A 13,924-nucleotide genomic window follows, 5' to 3' on the forward strand; every position below is an offset into this window, starting at 1 on the left:
CGTGGACGGAAAGAAAGCCGACAGCTAGCACAAGCTGGCTGCACGACGCTCGAACGCTCCGCCTGACACTGCTGCTGACGAATGACACTTCCCGGTGTTGAGAAGGCAAAAGCAGTAAGCAGCAAGCAAAAAAAAGCTCTAGATGAGAGTTTTCTTTTTTTTCCTCCGTCTCTCTTTACCATTCAGGAAAGTCCCTTATTTGTCTGGGGAAGTCGAAAGGATTGCACCAACCAAAAGGGGTTTACGATTTCGTTCGTTCTGTTTTGATTCTCATTTTGTTTGCCACCGAGGGGGGCTACTCAACGTGTCACTATTTCACTGGAATTGTAGCGCTGGGAAGGGTTTTTTCCGGGAATGGGGGTGGTGGTGACCAGGAAATTGCAGTTTTATTAGTGAAACGAAATGAAATGGAAATGGAAAAATTAAAAGACAAGCGTGACAATAAATGACAACTCAATGTGTGTTCTTTTTTTTGTATATAACGGCAACAATTGAAATGTGAAGCAGTGCTGTGGTCTTAATAGCGTCTCATCGCACTGCCACACCGCGTGAAGTACACTAATGGACATGTAACGCTTCGAGTAACGCTTTGCTAATGGGTTAGAGCAGCTACAGCGCTTGCCCTTTTGATAATCTCTTAAAAAAGACTATCTTTTGAGGCAGACAGTTTACACAATATTATAAAAGGTATTTAGCTACACAATTGTATATGGAATTTATTTACATTGGTCATCAGGGGATTGTCGTAATGCGCTATCTGTCAGATATATCACCTGTCAAGTGTTTTAGTAGTAATGTCGCAGGAGTCGATGAAATAGTGTATTCAAATAAATCGTTAAATTTTATAAAAGGATTGATTCTCTTTTCTTTAATATGTATATCTCTAATCCACACACTAAAAAAATAGAAAAAATTACTTTATTAAAGTACTTTTTTGTGCAAATTATATGGAAAAAGTAAGTTGATAAACATTTCGACTTCTTTTTGTGACATTATCCATAAAATAATAATCAAACTTTATTGAATTTATCAATGCCATCGACTTGCCAACAGCATGGCCCTTTCGCTAGTCAGTCTTTGGAGACAACGCATCTCTCAAAATACAAGACTGATTGTGCCGTCACCAAACGGGGCTCAAGACAAACGGGGCTCATTAGCGTAAACGAATGACAATGCCATGCACATCACTCCCACTTCCCAGCAAAAGGTAACATCTTTCAACGCCGCCCAGCTCTCCGCCGTCCGGGCCGTCAGGGTTCGCTCGCTAATGCAGTTTCCAACCAATTTCCAATGTTGCGCAACGTTGTCGGATAAATCTTCCACGAGCGAGCGATCGCATTGCTAGGATTTCATTTCACTAGAACCGGCACTTCCTCGGCAGCCGTTTGTTTCTCTCCGCGCGCTATCGCGCTGTAATGTTAGATCATTCAATTTGTGCAGCGCCGTACCGGCTCAACCTACGCTCAGCGAGAAAATAGAAATGTTCCAACGGGTATGAACACCGCACCGAAGTTCTTGGAGCTGGAGTAAACCATTTCTAGGAGAGACGGAGCTTCTACTGGATTGAAAGGAGGGCGAAAAAAAGCGACCTCTGCCAACGCAGAAATGGAGAAGAAATTATTTATAGCCCAAATCGACGCACTTGCCACCAATTCCGTACTTTCTTGGTCGTGGGCTTTTGGGAAGCTCGGCTGCACACCGACCACGCACATGGCAAAGGTCTCGTGTACCATCGAAGAAGCAGTATGGGGTGTGTGCGCTATGTCAATCTAGAGCAGCTTACACAAACACTTGGCGAAGAAGGCGAAAACTGGCAGACACAGTGGCGGCAGCAAACAATGACAAATTCGAAAATATGATTATTTATAATGCTTTTTTACGAAAACTTCACCACTTTTTTCGGAAAATATCATAACAAGGCAATAAATAAACTTTACAAACAGCCTTCATCATGGAAAAATTCTAATTTAATCCTCACTCTGCTCATTAAAAACCACCAAACCTAGAGCCACATCCTGCGACGACTAATAATTCATATTCATCACACCTCATCGTCATCATCATCATCATCGTCGTGCCTTCCCGCACTATCGAGCCTTTGTAATTTCTTCCACCATCAGCGGGAAAAATCCAGGGGTGGGATGAACAATAAAATTACAAATGCAAAACATCGCGTCCCCAAACACACACACCAACAAAGCACGATGAAAAGCGCCGTATCGGATGGCAGTGTCCCTGCGACACAACGTCTAGCTCCATCGAAACTATACTCCTCCGCTTCAACGGTGCTTCTCATTTCCTCCAGTCCCCCACAACTCCCGTCCCACAACAGCAACAACCTGCCCACACACACACACACTCAACCCCCTCCAGAGCTGTATACACACAAATGGCAAATATTTACCAAACGTGATTTTTCCCCCCATTCCGTTCCGAAAGCCCATTCGGCCGAAGCTTATCCGTCGTCAATGCCAGGGCGGTTCGACATCGGATTCTCCCAACCCACACGCACGGGATGGCGCAACTTTCACCACACGCTTGCTTGCAGGGAAAGGGGAAGAAAGGGAAGCAGGACGTTGAACGGGATTGGTTTGATCCCGTGGAAGGCAGAAAAGTGGACCGCTCGCTAACGCCGATCAGTGGCTCGTGGCATGTGGGTGGGCACACATAGCACACATGGCAGGCAGCTTGGTGCTTTTTCCCATGCTTCTCCTGTTACACACACAGCGGCACACAGAGAGCAGCAGTGAACTATTTTTACATTTTCCCAGTACCCGGGTCGGCCGCCCCAGAGTGGGCTGTGCTGTGCCGGGTGCGTCTTTGGTTGTTTCCGGGGGCAACCTGACGCGGGATGCTGTTCGGCTCTGCTGTTGCTACCGTGCACGGGTGACGTGAGTGAGAAATTGATTTATCAACCACCAACACACACACACACCATCATCATCGTCAATCGTCAATCTTATCGCACCGGAGACCGGTGTGAACGTCAGCCGAACGAACTAGGGAATGTGCGTCGCGTGTCAAAAACGCGTCCAATAAAGGGATGGGATAAATTACGCTTCAATCTATGCGTTTCGGGTCGATGGATTAGGAAGAAGTAATTTTTTTTCTTTTGCTAAAAGAATGTAAGAGAAGAGAGAGAGAGAGACAGAAAGAGCAAAAACGATTTAGATTTCTTAGAAATAGGGAGCTTTTGTCCATTTTTAGAGCCTTTTGTTCCCTGATTGATAAGTGAAGGGATCTGGTCAAAATGGTCTCTATTATGCGCTTGCGACCAAACTTTGAGAAAGTTGATATTTTTAACTTCGTAAATTTGTAAGACCCATTTTCTGAGCGTTTGGAGCGCCTAAAGGTATGCAAAAGGGGTTAATTTTTAATATCTTACTAAGCTACTGTGTTACGGATTCGCAATGCCATACCAATCCCATAATAATATAGCAAACGTTACAAAATTAGTATATAGGGCGGTATTATAATAATCTAATCCAAGTATACCTTTAGGCGTTCAACACTTTTAGTACAACTAGTCGGAGATTTGTTACAGGTTTTTGAGAGACGGGACGAATAATAAAACTTAATTGTGTGGTTAAAGCGAATAATGTTCAATTAAATAAAGACTAGAATAAAACACATCCATCAGTTATTTTATCAAAACGAAACTAAACATTCAAAATTGGTAGCTGATAAATAAAAATGCTCGCAAATTTCATACTTTGTCGCCTAAAGTTATGCAATTGTACTCAATTGAATCACGATTATTTACGTCAAAGTGTTGAGAAAAAACCTCTCAACAGTGTTTATAAATGTTTTTTTTAATGAATCAGTTTAATTCTTAGGGGGAAAACATTACAATTTCCCCCTTCACTCTACTCAAAAACAAAGAAAGAAAAGCAAATTACTCACAATTTTCGTGTGCAGTGCCGACAGCTCCCGTTCCGTCACGCGCCGATTCGCTGCCTCCCGGCGGCGCTGCCGGAACTGGCTGTATTTGTACGCAATAATGGCACCGGGCATGGCCAGTGCCTCCAGCGGGGATTTCCGACCGAACGGCATGTTTTCGGCCCGGGATGACGTTTCCGTGACGGAAGCAGAGGATATATTTCACCTTCGTGTAAATTTTAATTTACACGCTTCGCACAGAACTGGAAGGGATTTCCCACCGATTTGCACTCAACACCTTCGCTTTCTTTTTGGCTACACTTTGGGGGGGGGGGAAATTAACCAACAAACACAGACAAACACACGCACACACTGGACGCACCGGTTCGTCAATGTAGAGTGGGCCGGGATTTTCCCTGCTGATACTAATTCAATTTAACCTGCCCATTCCCGGAAGCACTGGATTTTGCTGGTAGCCGCTTGCGCTGCCTCGGCCAAATTTGCTGACGGGCTTTTTCTGCTTGCTGCTCATATTCACTGGCGTGACGGTGTGTTGGTTTCGTAAACACACATTACACACTGAGCCAAGGAATGTGACGCTTCACATGAAACGACTTTATTTTTTTTTTTGCTTACATTTAGGAATGAACATTTGATATTAAGTCGTACTTTTGCACTGCATTGTACACATTTACACACTAAAAATATAACACATACACATACACACACACACACACTTACACTCACAAATACTTAGGTCAGGTTGGAGCACTGCACTGGATTAAAACCTATCATTGGGAATTGCTTACGAGTTGTCATGAACACGGGGACGATTTTCGGGACGCTAAATACACTAATTGACTCAACAATGATGGGTTTTCGTTTTATTGAGCATTCATTTTCATCATGACCACCACCACCATCACCACCGATGCAACTGTTTCACTCTGTGGTAGAATAAAAAGAAGAATTTAGTTGATACAATGTGCAAAGAACATTTCTAACAAGACAACCCGTGTTCCGACCCCGAAAAAGTTTTTCATCGAAAACATCTAAATGCTGTTACTATACAGATGTCGATGGATTACAACCATCCTTGCCTTGCCTGGGAAACGTTGAGGACTGCGCCAAGAACCACCATGAAACACCCTCCAACACCGTCCAGCGTGTCCGCTGACATAAATCGTAAAATCAAAGTCGCCGAGGGCCACATTAAAAGCGGCAAAGTAGGATTGTTGTACATTTTGTGTGTGAGTGACCCGGTGGACATCGGCAAAGCTGAGGACTTTGGAACTCCCGCCGGAGTTTGAGTTTGGAGGACCGGGGCAAAAGAAGCAAAAGCAAAACACAACGAATGTCCCACCACCAATGGAAATGTTGTTTTTTTTTTCTTACCCCGAAATCCATTTCCCCATGTCTCCTCTAATTTCCCTTTTCCCTCTTATCTACCCGATCGATCTCAATCACCCCTCAAGGGGGACACCGGCCAGGGCCCCAGAATGGATCGGTGTGTACGCAACGAGACGCCATTTATGGGTAACATAAACGCTAGCCTTTCGTCCTCCGTCGGTCCTACTGTGTCGCTTTGCTTAACCGTCCACCATCCAGTTTGTTATTGCACACTGGGAATATGGGCTTATGCTGACCAATCGGCTGACCAGCAATACGGCTGGTGCCGGTGCCGGTACTGCCTCTATTGACCTTTCCATCGTGCCAGCGTTGGCATATTTGGATAATGTATCAATCGGGTGGCTACTGGCCTCGGTACACTACGGCCGCGAACATTACGCAGCGAAAACACAGCCAAACACCCCGACGGAACCATAAAACTGTGGAACCTGAAACGCAGCAATATACACACGAGCACAAGTAAGTTTAATCCCCGGTGAGTAATGTTTGACACCATTAGTTTGTGCACAATATTTCTTGCTATTTAATGTCAAATCGTACCGAGCAAATCCCTTTTTGGTGGCCAGTCCTTTCCCGTCCTTTTGGTGTCTGGTTGACCGTTAATGGAATTATCTGGCTGGCATTTGCAGCGGAGGCGCAATAAAGGGATACGCTCGGTAAATTTGAACTCATCAGTATAGTTGTGTAAATGATAAAGGTTGTTAAATCAGAGTCCAGAATTGAGTATTTTTTTGAAAACGAGAAGAAAAAGACGCTCTAACTCAATATTTCAGGCATAGTTCTAGAACTGATATTTCCCAGGGAATATCAAACGTTGCTCTGAACTAATCATAAAGATCTTAGTAGCCTAAAGAAAAGGAAACCTAAAAGAAAACACTAAACTTGTCAAAATGTAACACCATTGCATACCTTTAGGCGCAGTCAGAAGCAGCAACTCGTCGATTAATGTTTTCTGTTAGTTGCTCTTTTGCTACCACCTTTAGTTGAACAGAAAATAATTTTTAATTTGAACGTTTTTATATTTTTTATGTTTTTGAATCGATTTTGTAACCACAAATTGTTCTATTTTGCCTTCTTTTCTATCCCGCAAGCTAAAATCGTTCACAAAAGCGAACGAACGATAAAATCATTTGTTAACTCACTGAGAGGGCAACACCGCACGATCATAAGTCATTGTGCAGAATAACCACACACACACACATACGCTCACACATCAAACCCAAGGTAATTCCAGTGTTTTATACACCTCTTTCCCACGTTCCACCTACTGGCACACGTGACACAGCACATAAAATCATGCACTATTTGACTTTTCCAACCGATACGTCGTCATTGCGTCCTCCACCACGCCAGGCACTTTCGCAAACAGGCACCTTCACACCTTCGCACCACAACCAATAGCCCTGTGTCCTTACCTCTCCCTCGCTGTGTCTTTCGTACAGCGTGGAAAGGAGCTGCAGGACTCGGGAGGACCTGGATTGGCCCGCTTGCGACACCTTGCGACGCGATGGTGTGCTGATATCCTTGGCTTTTCACAACGTTCGATGCTGCTTCCGTTAGAAATGCCAAAGCCATACCACATACTCACACACACACATTCACACGGGCATGTGGATTAATAGTTATTTCTTTTACTGCTCTCCCTTTGCCGTTGCTCCACCCTGCTGATCCATCCGTGTTCAACCCCGTCGTCCGATGGGAATGTACGATGGAAAATCGGCACCAACAAGCTTGGGGAGAAACGATTGGTAGCCACTAGTCACAAAGTGGAATTTCGTGAGGGTGTGAGTGAGGGAACGAGTGTCGAGGTGCCCAAGAGCCTTTATTCAAGTGGTGTACTTCGTGTACTGTTCAATATGTCATGAATATGAATATCACAGCTGGGAGTATTCCGCAACAGAAGTATGCAATATACTACTGCAAATGATGGCTGAGAAACACGAAAGGTTTTAACTTCCAGAAACACTTTTTGACACTTATTTTAAAGGAAATTCTGCCAAATGAGAAGATTTACATTAATGTGTGCTTGCAGAAAGATTACAAAAATGATTTTTTTTTTTCGATTTTTCCAGCATTATTTCATAACATGATCTAACTGGGTTCTCCTCGCACCTGACCCTTACCGCCCCACGATGTCTCAGTAACACCCAACTGCCAACGCGCTGGTTCGTGATCCACCGCGATGCAAATCAGATCCAAATGCCAATAAAATATTGGCCCTCATGTACCGGGCCCGGTGCCACTCGAACCCCGACTCGACTCGATTCCCACGGGGACTAGGCAAACCAATAGCTTCGAGGAGGTTGAACGTTGACTACTGTTGGCCCTTGACAGCACACACACACAAACGAAACGAAAACGTTCGAATTTCATTATGTAAAGTGACTACATGTCGGGCACGGGGCCACCAGCAGGTCCACCATATCGGACGGACTACGGAACGCTTTGTTTGTGCGACGTTCTTCGGACGGGGATTTCTCCTCTAGTTTCATATTTTTTCGCGGTATATTGATAAAACACCCGATATCGGAATACAACGTGCGTATTTTTTAGGGGCTGTCGTGGCCACCTTGTCCTGTGATCCAACACAGATCCAATTGATCTCCCTTTGCCACTACTGTCTACCCAGTACGGTTAAAGGCTCCCTTTGCTCCTGTGCCGTGTTGATTTGGTTTTGGCCATTTTGGTGGATGTGATTTTTATGCTTCGATTGCATGTTTTTCACAATCCATTTGGAGTGGAAGAAACAACTGCTGTGCTAACTCGAACGTAAACTAAGTCGAGAGAGTGTATGTGTGTGCAGATATTAAAATGGGGTTTTGATGGGTTTGTATTTTTTGTCAACTTGGCAAATATCATCGAATTTTGTTGCTTAGTAAAGCATTTATCGGAAGGGTTTTTTAGTCGACCGCCTAAATGTATGCTAATATTTGAACAATGAACTTCTAAGTGCCTATGATTGAAGTTTACCGCCTAAATGTATGCAATTTTTAGTACAAAAATGCCTTTTTTACTGTTTCTAGTGAATATTTAAACTGTACTTCGTAACAAATCATGTTTAAAAACCAATCCTTAAAGCTCTGTATAAAGAAATATCTCTAATTCAGCTAACCTTATATACCCTTTTCGTCACATTGATTTTACCACTTTTCCACAAGGTGACGTTCATGCATCGCTGCTCGTTTCGCCAATCTCGCCACCAGCTTACTGCTCCTCCCCCTTTGCGGAAAGGATTCAGGATACAGTATGCGACACTCATTTGGTAGTCTAATTCGGCTCAGCTCCAAGCAAGCGTAAGATCACCGCAGAGTCCGGGGCTTCAATCCGGCCTTCGGCAGTGCGAAAAGCAAAAAAAAAGCAGTCGCACCAGGTTCGCAAATTAGTAACGATGAGCGGCCGAATGTGACAGCCGACTGTGGAGCTTTAGTTTTATTAGCACGCATTCATACCGATCGGGCCAATGGCTTCGGCTGATGGACCGTACGAGATGGACGGTGTGTGAAACATGAGCTGTGCACAGCTCCGGAACAGAAGCAGTACGTACGGCTTCGAGTAGTGATGGGTGGTTTTTTGGTCTGTTTTAATTAGCTTACAGTAACACAAAGAAGTCTTTTTTTTATCTATCCATAGAACGTTTTCTTAGTATATACAAGGTTTTTAGTTATTAACTCTCTAAGCCAATTGGAGTAACTGCGAAAGGCTACTCAACGATTATTACAGGGTTTTGTGGGACTATGACTCTTTCGTACGGGAAACTCTTTATTGACTCTTAAAGGGAAAAGAACTTTATGCAATGTGAATTGGACTCGATAGCACCGATGTTGGACAAATCCAATAGGAATTTCCAAGGAGCCTGTCCAAAAAGGATGCCATATAGTCCAATTCAGATCATATAAAGTGCACTTCCAATCAGAAAGTGTCTAGGAAGTGTCCCACAACTATGAGAAACCCTGGAAAATCTTGTATCGTTACTTACTTTCAAAAGTATTCATATGAGTATTAGGAAACATAAATATATTCAATCATTGAAGTTTTTCCTAATCAACTAGAAGCCTTTTTAAGTTAACTAGGAAGCTGTTAAAAAATGTTGTTAAATGAACTATTGTTAAATGAAAGAAAACATAAACATTCTTTTGGTCTAGAAAAAAAGAGATATTCAAGAGGCATAGAATTAAAAAAAAAATATATAAAAAAATGGCTAGAGGGTTTCAGTTACTAGCAGTTAGTTCGAAACAAAACACTCCAAAATGTAATAAGTTATAAAATTTCTTCTTCTTCAAAATGATTATTATAACATGAGTGTTGTTCTGTTGTTCAAGTAATGGAGGAAACTGTCAAATTTCTCATTGCCCCTCTACTAGTACAATCCGATCAAACGCACATCTACTACAAATTAAACTATAATATATTCCTTAAGCTCCCACAACCCATCGCTCCTAGAAGGCAAAACTATCCCAACCCTTCTCCACCTCCTGTTTGTTGATTTAAGACACTTCATAAATCAAAACACACAAACACAAACTTTTTTTTTGCTCGCGTACACGCAACAAAAGCAAGAGTGATGAAATGATTTTATCCTACATTTAACGTTTTCCACCAACCCCCCCCCCTCCCCTACCTCTTGCACCCCAAGGGCCTGAAATGATTATAAATAGTGGTGGCTGAAGAAGTAGTGGCAAAAAATACTTTCCACACCCTCCACCGCTGTGGGAAATTAGAAAACGCCCCGGGAAAGTGTCGAACAACAGGTCCGCCGTTTCTTTTGTCTCTAGTCTCTCTTAGTCGCAAAGAGGCAGAAGGCGAGCAGGATAGAGCAAACAAAAAAAAAACTTTGCATAACAAGTGCTACAAATCGCAGTCGGAGGATGATAAAAACAGAGCCTTTTGCGCGTTCTACCACTCAAGAAACTCTTCGTCGGTCTATCAAACTGAAGGAGTGAACAGGGGGAGGAAGAATGAAAAGCTCAAGCAGCAAAACAAAAAGAACTATCCACCTACCACCCTACAGCCACACTTCTCTCCCTGAAGGGATGTGCGTTTATGATTTGCAGAAAAACGAGCACACACACGCAAAAACCTTCAGCTCAAGTACAAGGACACTACGCCTGGAGGCTGCTCACTGTAGGCGCGTGAAGGAGCTTACCAAGAACGGAACGGCTTTTTCCTTCCATTTCCCGTTCGCACGCTTGAATCACACAGCAAGCGAGCATAACGAAGCGACACACATACACACACAGACATACACACACCGAAAAATGGGACCACAGCTTTCAAGGATACGGCGGACGGCGGACGATTGTCTTCGCACGGCCATTGTTGCAGAACAAAACCATCGCTGGACCTAGCAGCTTCCGAGCCGACGGTGGTGGAAAGAACGCCTCGAGGAACAGCACGGCTCCACAGACATCGACAATCGTTTCTATCGTTTTAGGTGTGTTTGATTTTTCTTTTGACAACGAAACCGTTTTACCGTCGCAATCAACTTGTGTACGCGATCGAAGCGTACGCACGCTCTGCCTGGAATTCCTGGAAGGGAGGGTGGGAGTGCTGGTACTGGTAAGTTCCGAGAATAATTTCACTCAGCAACTGTCTGTCCGTGTGTGCGAGCAAGTAGTAAACTGTGCTTCCAGCGCAGCTTCCATTTTTGCTTTCCTTCGAACGACCTTCGGACGGGGCGCGTGGTACGGCGCTACGATTGCGCTCGTTGATAGAGCCAAACGTACACACGTTGAAGCGGAGTGCGGGGATTTATTTCCGCTCATCCGTCAAAACGTGAACACTAAACAACAGCACGAACGATTGAAGCAATCCTCCTCCATCCACAAGTACGCGCGTGTGTGTTTGTCCTTCCTGTAGCGTTACCTTCCAACAAACGAATTGCCTACATTTAGGCGCTTTGTGAACAGTTTAGCACAGGCACGCTACACAGCATCCAGCAGCAGTCGGTTTTATCACTTGCCGAGTGCTACAATCCTACTCCGTTGAGTTGTAGCTCCCCTGGCCATTGCCAGGAGGAGGTTTTCATCCTGTTTTTCCCACGCTAAGCGGGCTGGGTTGGGCTCTGGCCCACTGCCCAACATCACTGCAGTCGACAACATTAGCTACCGTCGACGCTTCATCGAGCCACAGCAACTAATTCGCACATGTATGCACACACACACACACACACTGGGGGGAAGCTTTTTTGCACACACTCACACACATGTTTTGCGAATCCCCGGGCATCAGGTCCGGCTTCGAGGGGACTTTTGTTACGACTTTTGTGTGTGTTTTTGGTTTTGTCTGTTGTTTATCTGTTTATTTGCATTTTTTCTCGCTTTTTGTCACTCAGCAAATAACATTCAATTCTTACGCGTACGGAAGGTAGAAAGAAGGGAGACGAAGAATGCAGCCCACAGCCAGCAAGAGGAAGCGGATCCGCAGCCGCAGTTGCAGAAACTATTATGTGACCAGTGTACGGGCGGAAGCCAAAATTGACACCGATGATGATCCTCACCGAGGGAACACACTGCGTAAACTGTGACCACGGTCAAAACACTTCCAGCTCGCAGGCATCAATCCGCAACTAGGAGGCAACGGTTGAGAGAGAGAGAGAGAAAGAGCAGCATTGTTTTAACAGGGTGCTCACCAGCTCTCATCCAGTATTTGCTCCCGGTGGCTCTCGCACGTTGTGGAGTTCGTCGCTTCAGGCTCAGAGCTGGGCGGAAAAGCTTCCCTAAGCTCTCTACAAAAGCGGAGAGCTTTCACATTGCAACACTGAGGGCACGGTAACGTCGAATGGAGCTCTCAGTAACAGTAACTCACGGGGGGTTTTGTTTGGTAGTTTTCCCTCAACGGAGAATCGCAACAGCAGGATAATCCTGCAATATTTGCACCACAAGGAGGAAAAGCCGTTCAATTTCTCTTTCTAACCGCCCCAGTAACCCAGAGAGCGAGTGTGCAGTACTAGACTTTTTCCGGAAAGGTTCGCACTCTCTCTCTCTCTCACTATCTCATAGTAGCTCGGATCTTAAAGAACGCCGCCACACACTGCCCTAATCCCTTGCAATAACATGCACCACATACACATACACACAAATACGTGCAAAACCCACCAACACACCAGCGCGAAACAAAGAGCGAAACACGCTGTGTGCGAAAATACAATACGGCCGCCACGTGATTGAGCGCGGTGGCGATGGAGGTTGGGGGAATGGGTGGGAAAATTGCTGTTTTTTCGGCATGCTCACATGATAACTATGACGACAGTGGTTGCTATGAGTGTGTACGCTAGGGTGTGTGAGTGTGTGTGTGGGAAAAAGAGATAGAATTTGGGAGGCAAAGTAGTTTTTCGTGGAAATATCTACCGGAGATTTGTTGCTAACTATGCTACGGCTTATGGTTTATGCCATCCTGAAAGCCATTCATTTAGCGTGTTTTTAATGATTTAAGGATTTTTTTATGAAAAGTTTCACATATTTCCTTACACATTTATGTTGAATAATTTGTATTAATCTAATATTTTTCAACCCAAAAAGAATGGCTTTAAAATAAAGTTCTAACCTTCTTTTTCCATCCATCGCTTTCCTTTTTCACTCTCCCATGCTTACCTGGGCCTGTTATGATAGGGCACGTCACGAAATAAAATTATGCTGCGTGTGGCAGCGCGGGTAGGAATAATAATGAACAAACGAAAGCAGAAGCAGTACGCCGCAAAGCGCTGCAGAAAACAAACTTGTGACGTCAGCAAAACACGGTACAGAGCTTCCCGGCAGTGGCTCCGCTCCATCCAAGTACATTAAGTGTGCAGCGATATGATTTGTGAAAGCACGGCTCGGCTCACGGTGGCCGATGCTCTAATTGCGATTGAGAAAGTGGGCTGAAAGCAGAAAAAAAACCCGCTGCTTATTATCGTTCACATCGTTGTTTGAGCACAATTTTCGCTTAAACGTGACAATGTCGCTATCTTTAACACATTCGTGTATGGAAATACTGTGCAGGATAATAAGATAGAGAGCACACCATTTCATTCCTTGCAAAAAAGGAGTTTTTTTTAATGAAATTTCAATCTGCCCTGATTAATAATAAAACAACGCAAAATGCTTCACCGAATGAAGATATGAAGCTGGAAAAGCTGCAAATAACTCTTTCATTTCCCGCTGCCATTTCTATGAAATGCTTCCCCGCGCTCCTACCCCGTCACTTCCAATTTCATAAATTCCATCACAAAACTCAGATGGCCAGAAGATAAATGAATGTCTAAATTTTGCGCAACGGAGCTGATGATGTCCAACTTTCATTCGTCCCCGTGCACGAGCGGCAGGGGAGCTGAGTGACGAGAACGGACGGGCCCACCAAAGCATACACCGTCTGCGCCCCGAGTAACGAGTGTTCTAAAAATAGGGCCTGTTGTACGTCCTGCCCTTCTTCCGCTCCTAATTGTGCCCCGCGCTGCAAGGGGCTGCATTGCTTTCCACGTTGTTGCTTCTCTGCGGGAGAATGTGTTGCGAAAGGAAGAGCTGGCGGTAAATAGGCTGCCCCCTGCTCCCGTGTAGTGCTCGTTAAGCTCGTTTTTTTATAACGACCCTCGGACTCTCCGTTTTACTGGATGCTGCTGAGAAGCAGTAGTTCTTCCGATTCATTTGCTACATAATTT

The 13,924-nt window shown here is 44.5% G+C and overlaps 1 protein-coding gene across 2 annotated transcripts in view; it reads right to left on the reverse strand.

Moving 5' to 3' along the window:
• LOC120903199 (secreted protein C) overlaps positions 1 to 11,788 on the reverse strand; it is a 45,816-nt gene extending 34,028 nt beyond the window's left edge. The window contains exons 1-2 of one of the 2 annotated variants that reach the window (XM_040312477.1): positions 11,648 to 11,788; positions 3,904 to 4,826 (exon numbers count right to left, since the gene is read on the reverse strand). In XM_040312477.1, the coding sequence (XP_040168411.1) occupies positions 3,904 to 4,053 (150 nt within the window). In that variant the 5' untranslated portion in view covers positions 4,054 to 4,826; positions 11,648 to 11,788. Of the gene's footprint in view, positions 1 to 3,903; positions 4,827 to 11,641 lie in introns of both variants that reach the window. The other variant, XM_040312476.1, reaches the window with a different exon arrangement.
• Positions 11,789 to 13,924: the final 2,136 nt, after the last annotated feature.

This window comes from Anopheles arabiensis, chromosome 3, assembly GCF_016920715.1.
Source record: "Anopheles arabiensis isolate DONGOLA chromosome 3, AaraD3, whole genome shotgun sequence".
Classification (NCBI taxonomy): Eukaryota; Metazoa; Arthropoda; class Insecta; order Diptera; family Culicidae; genus Anopheles; species Anopheles arabiensis.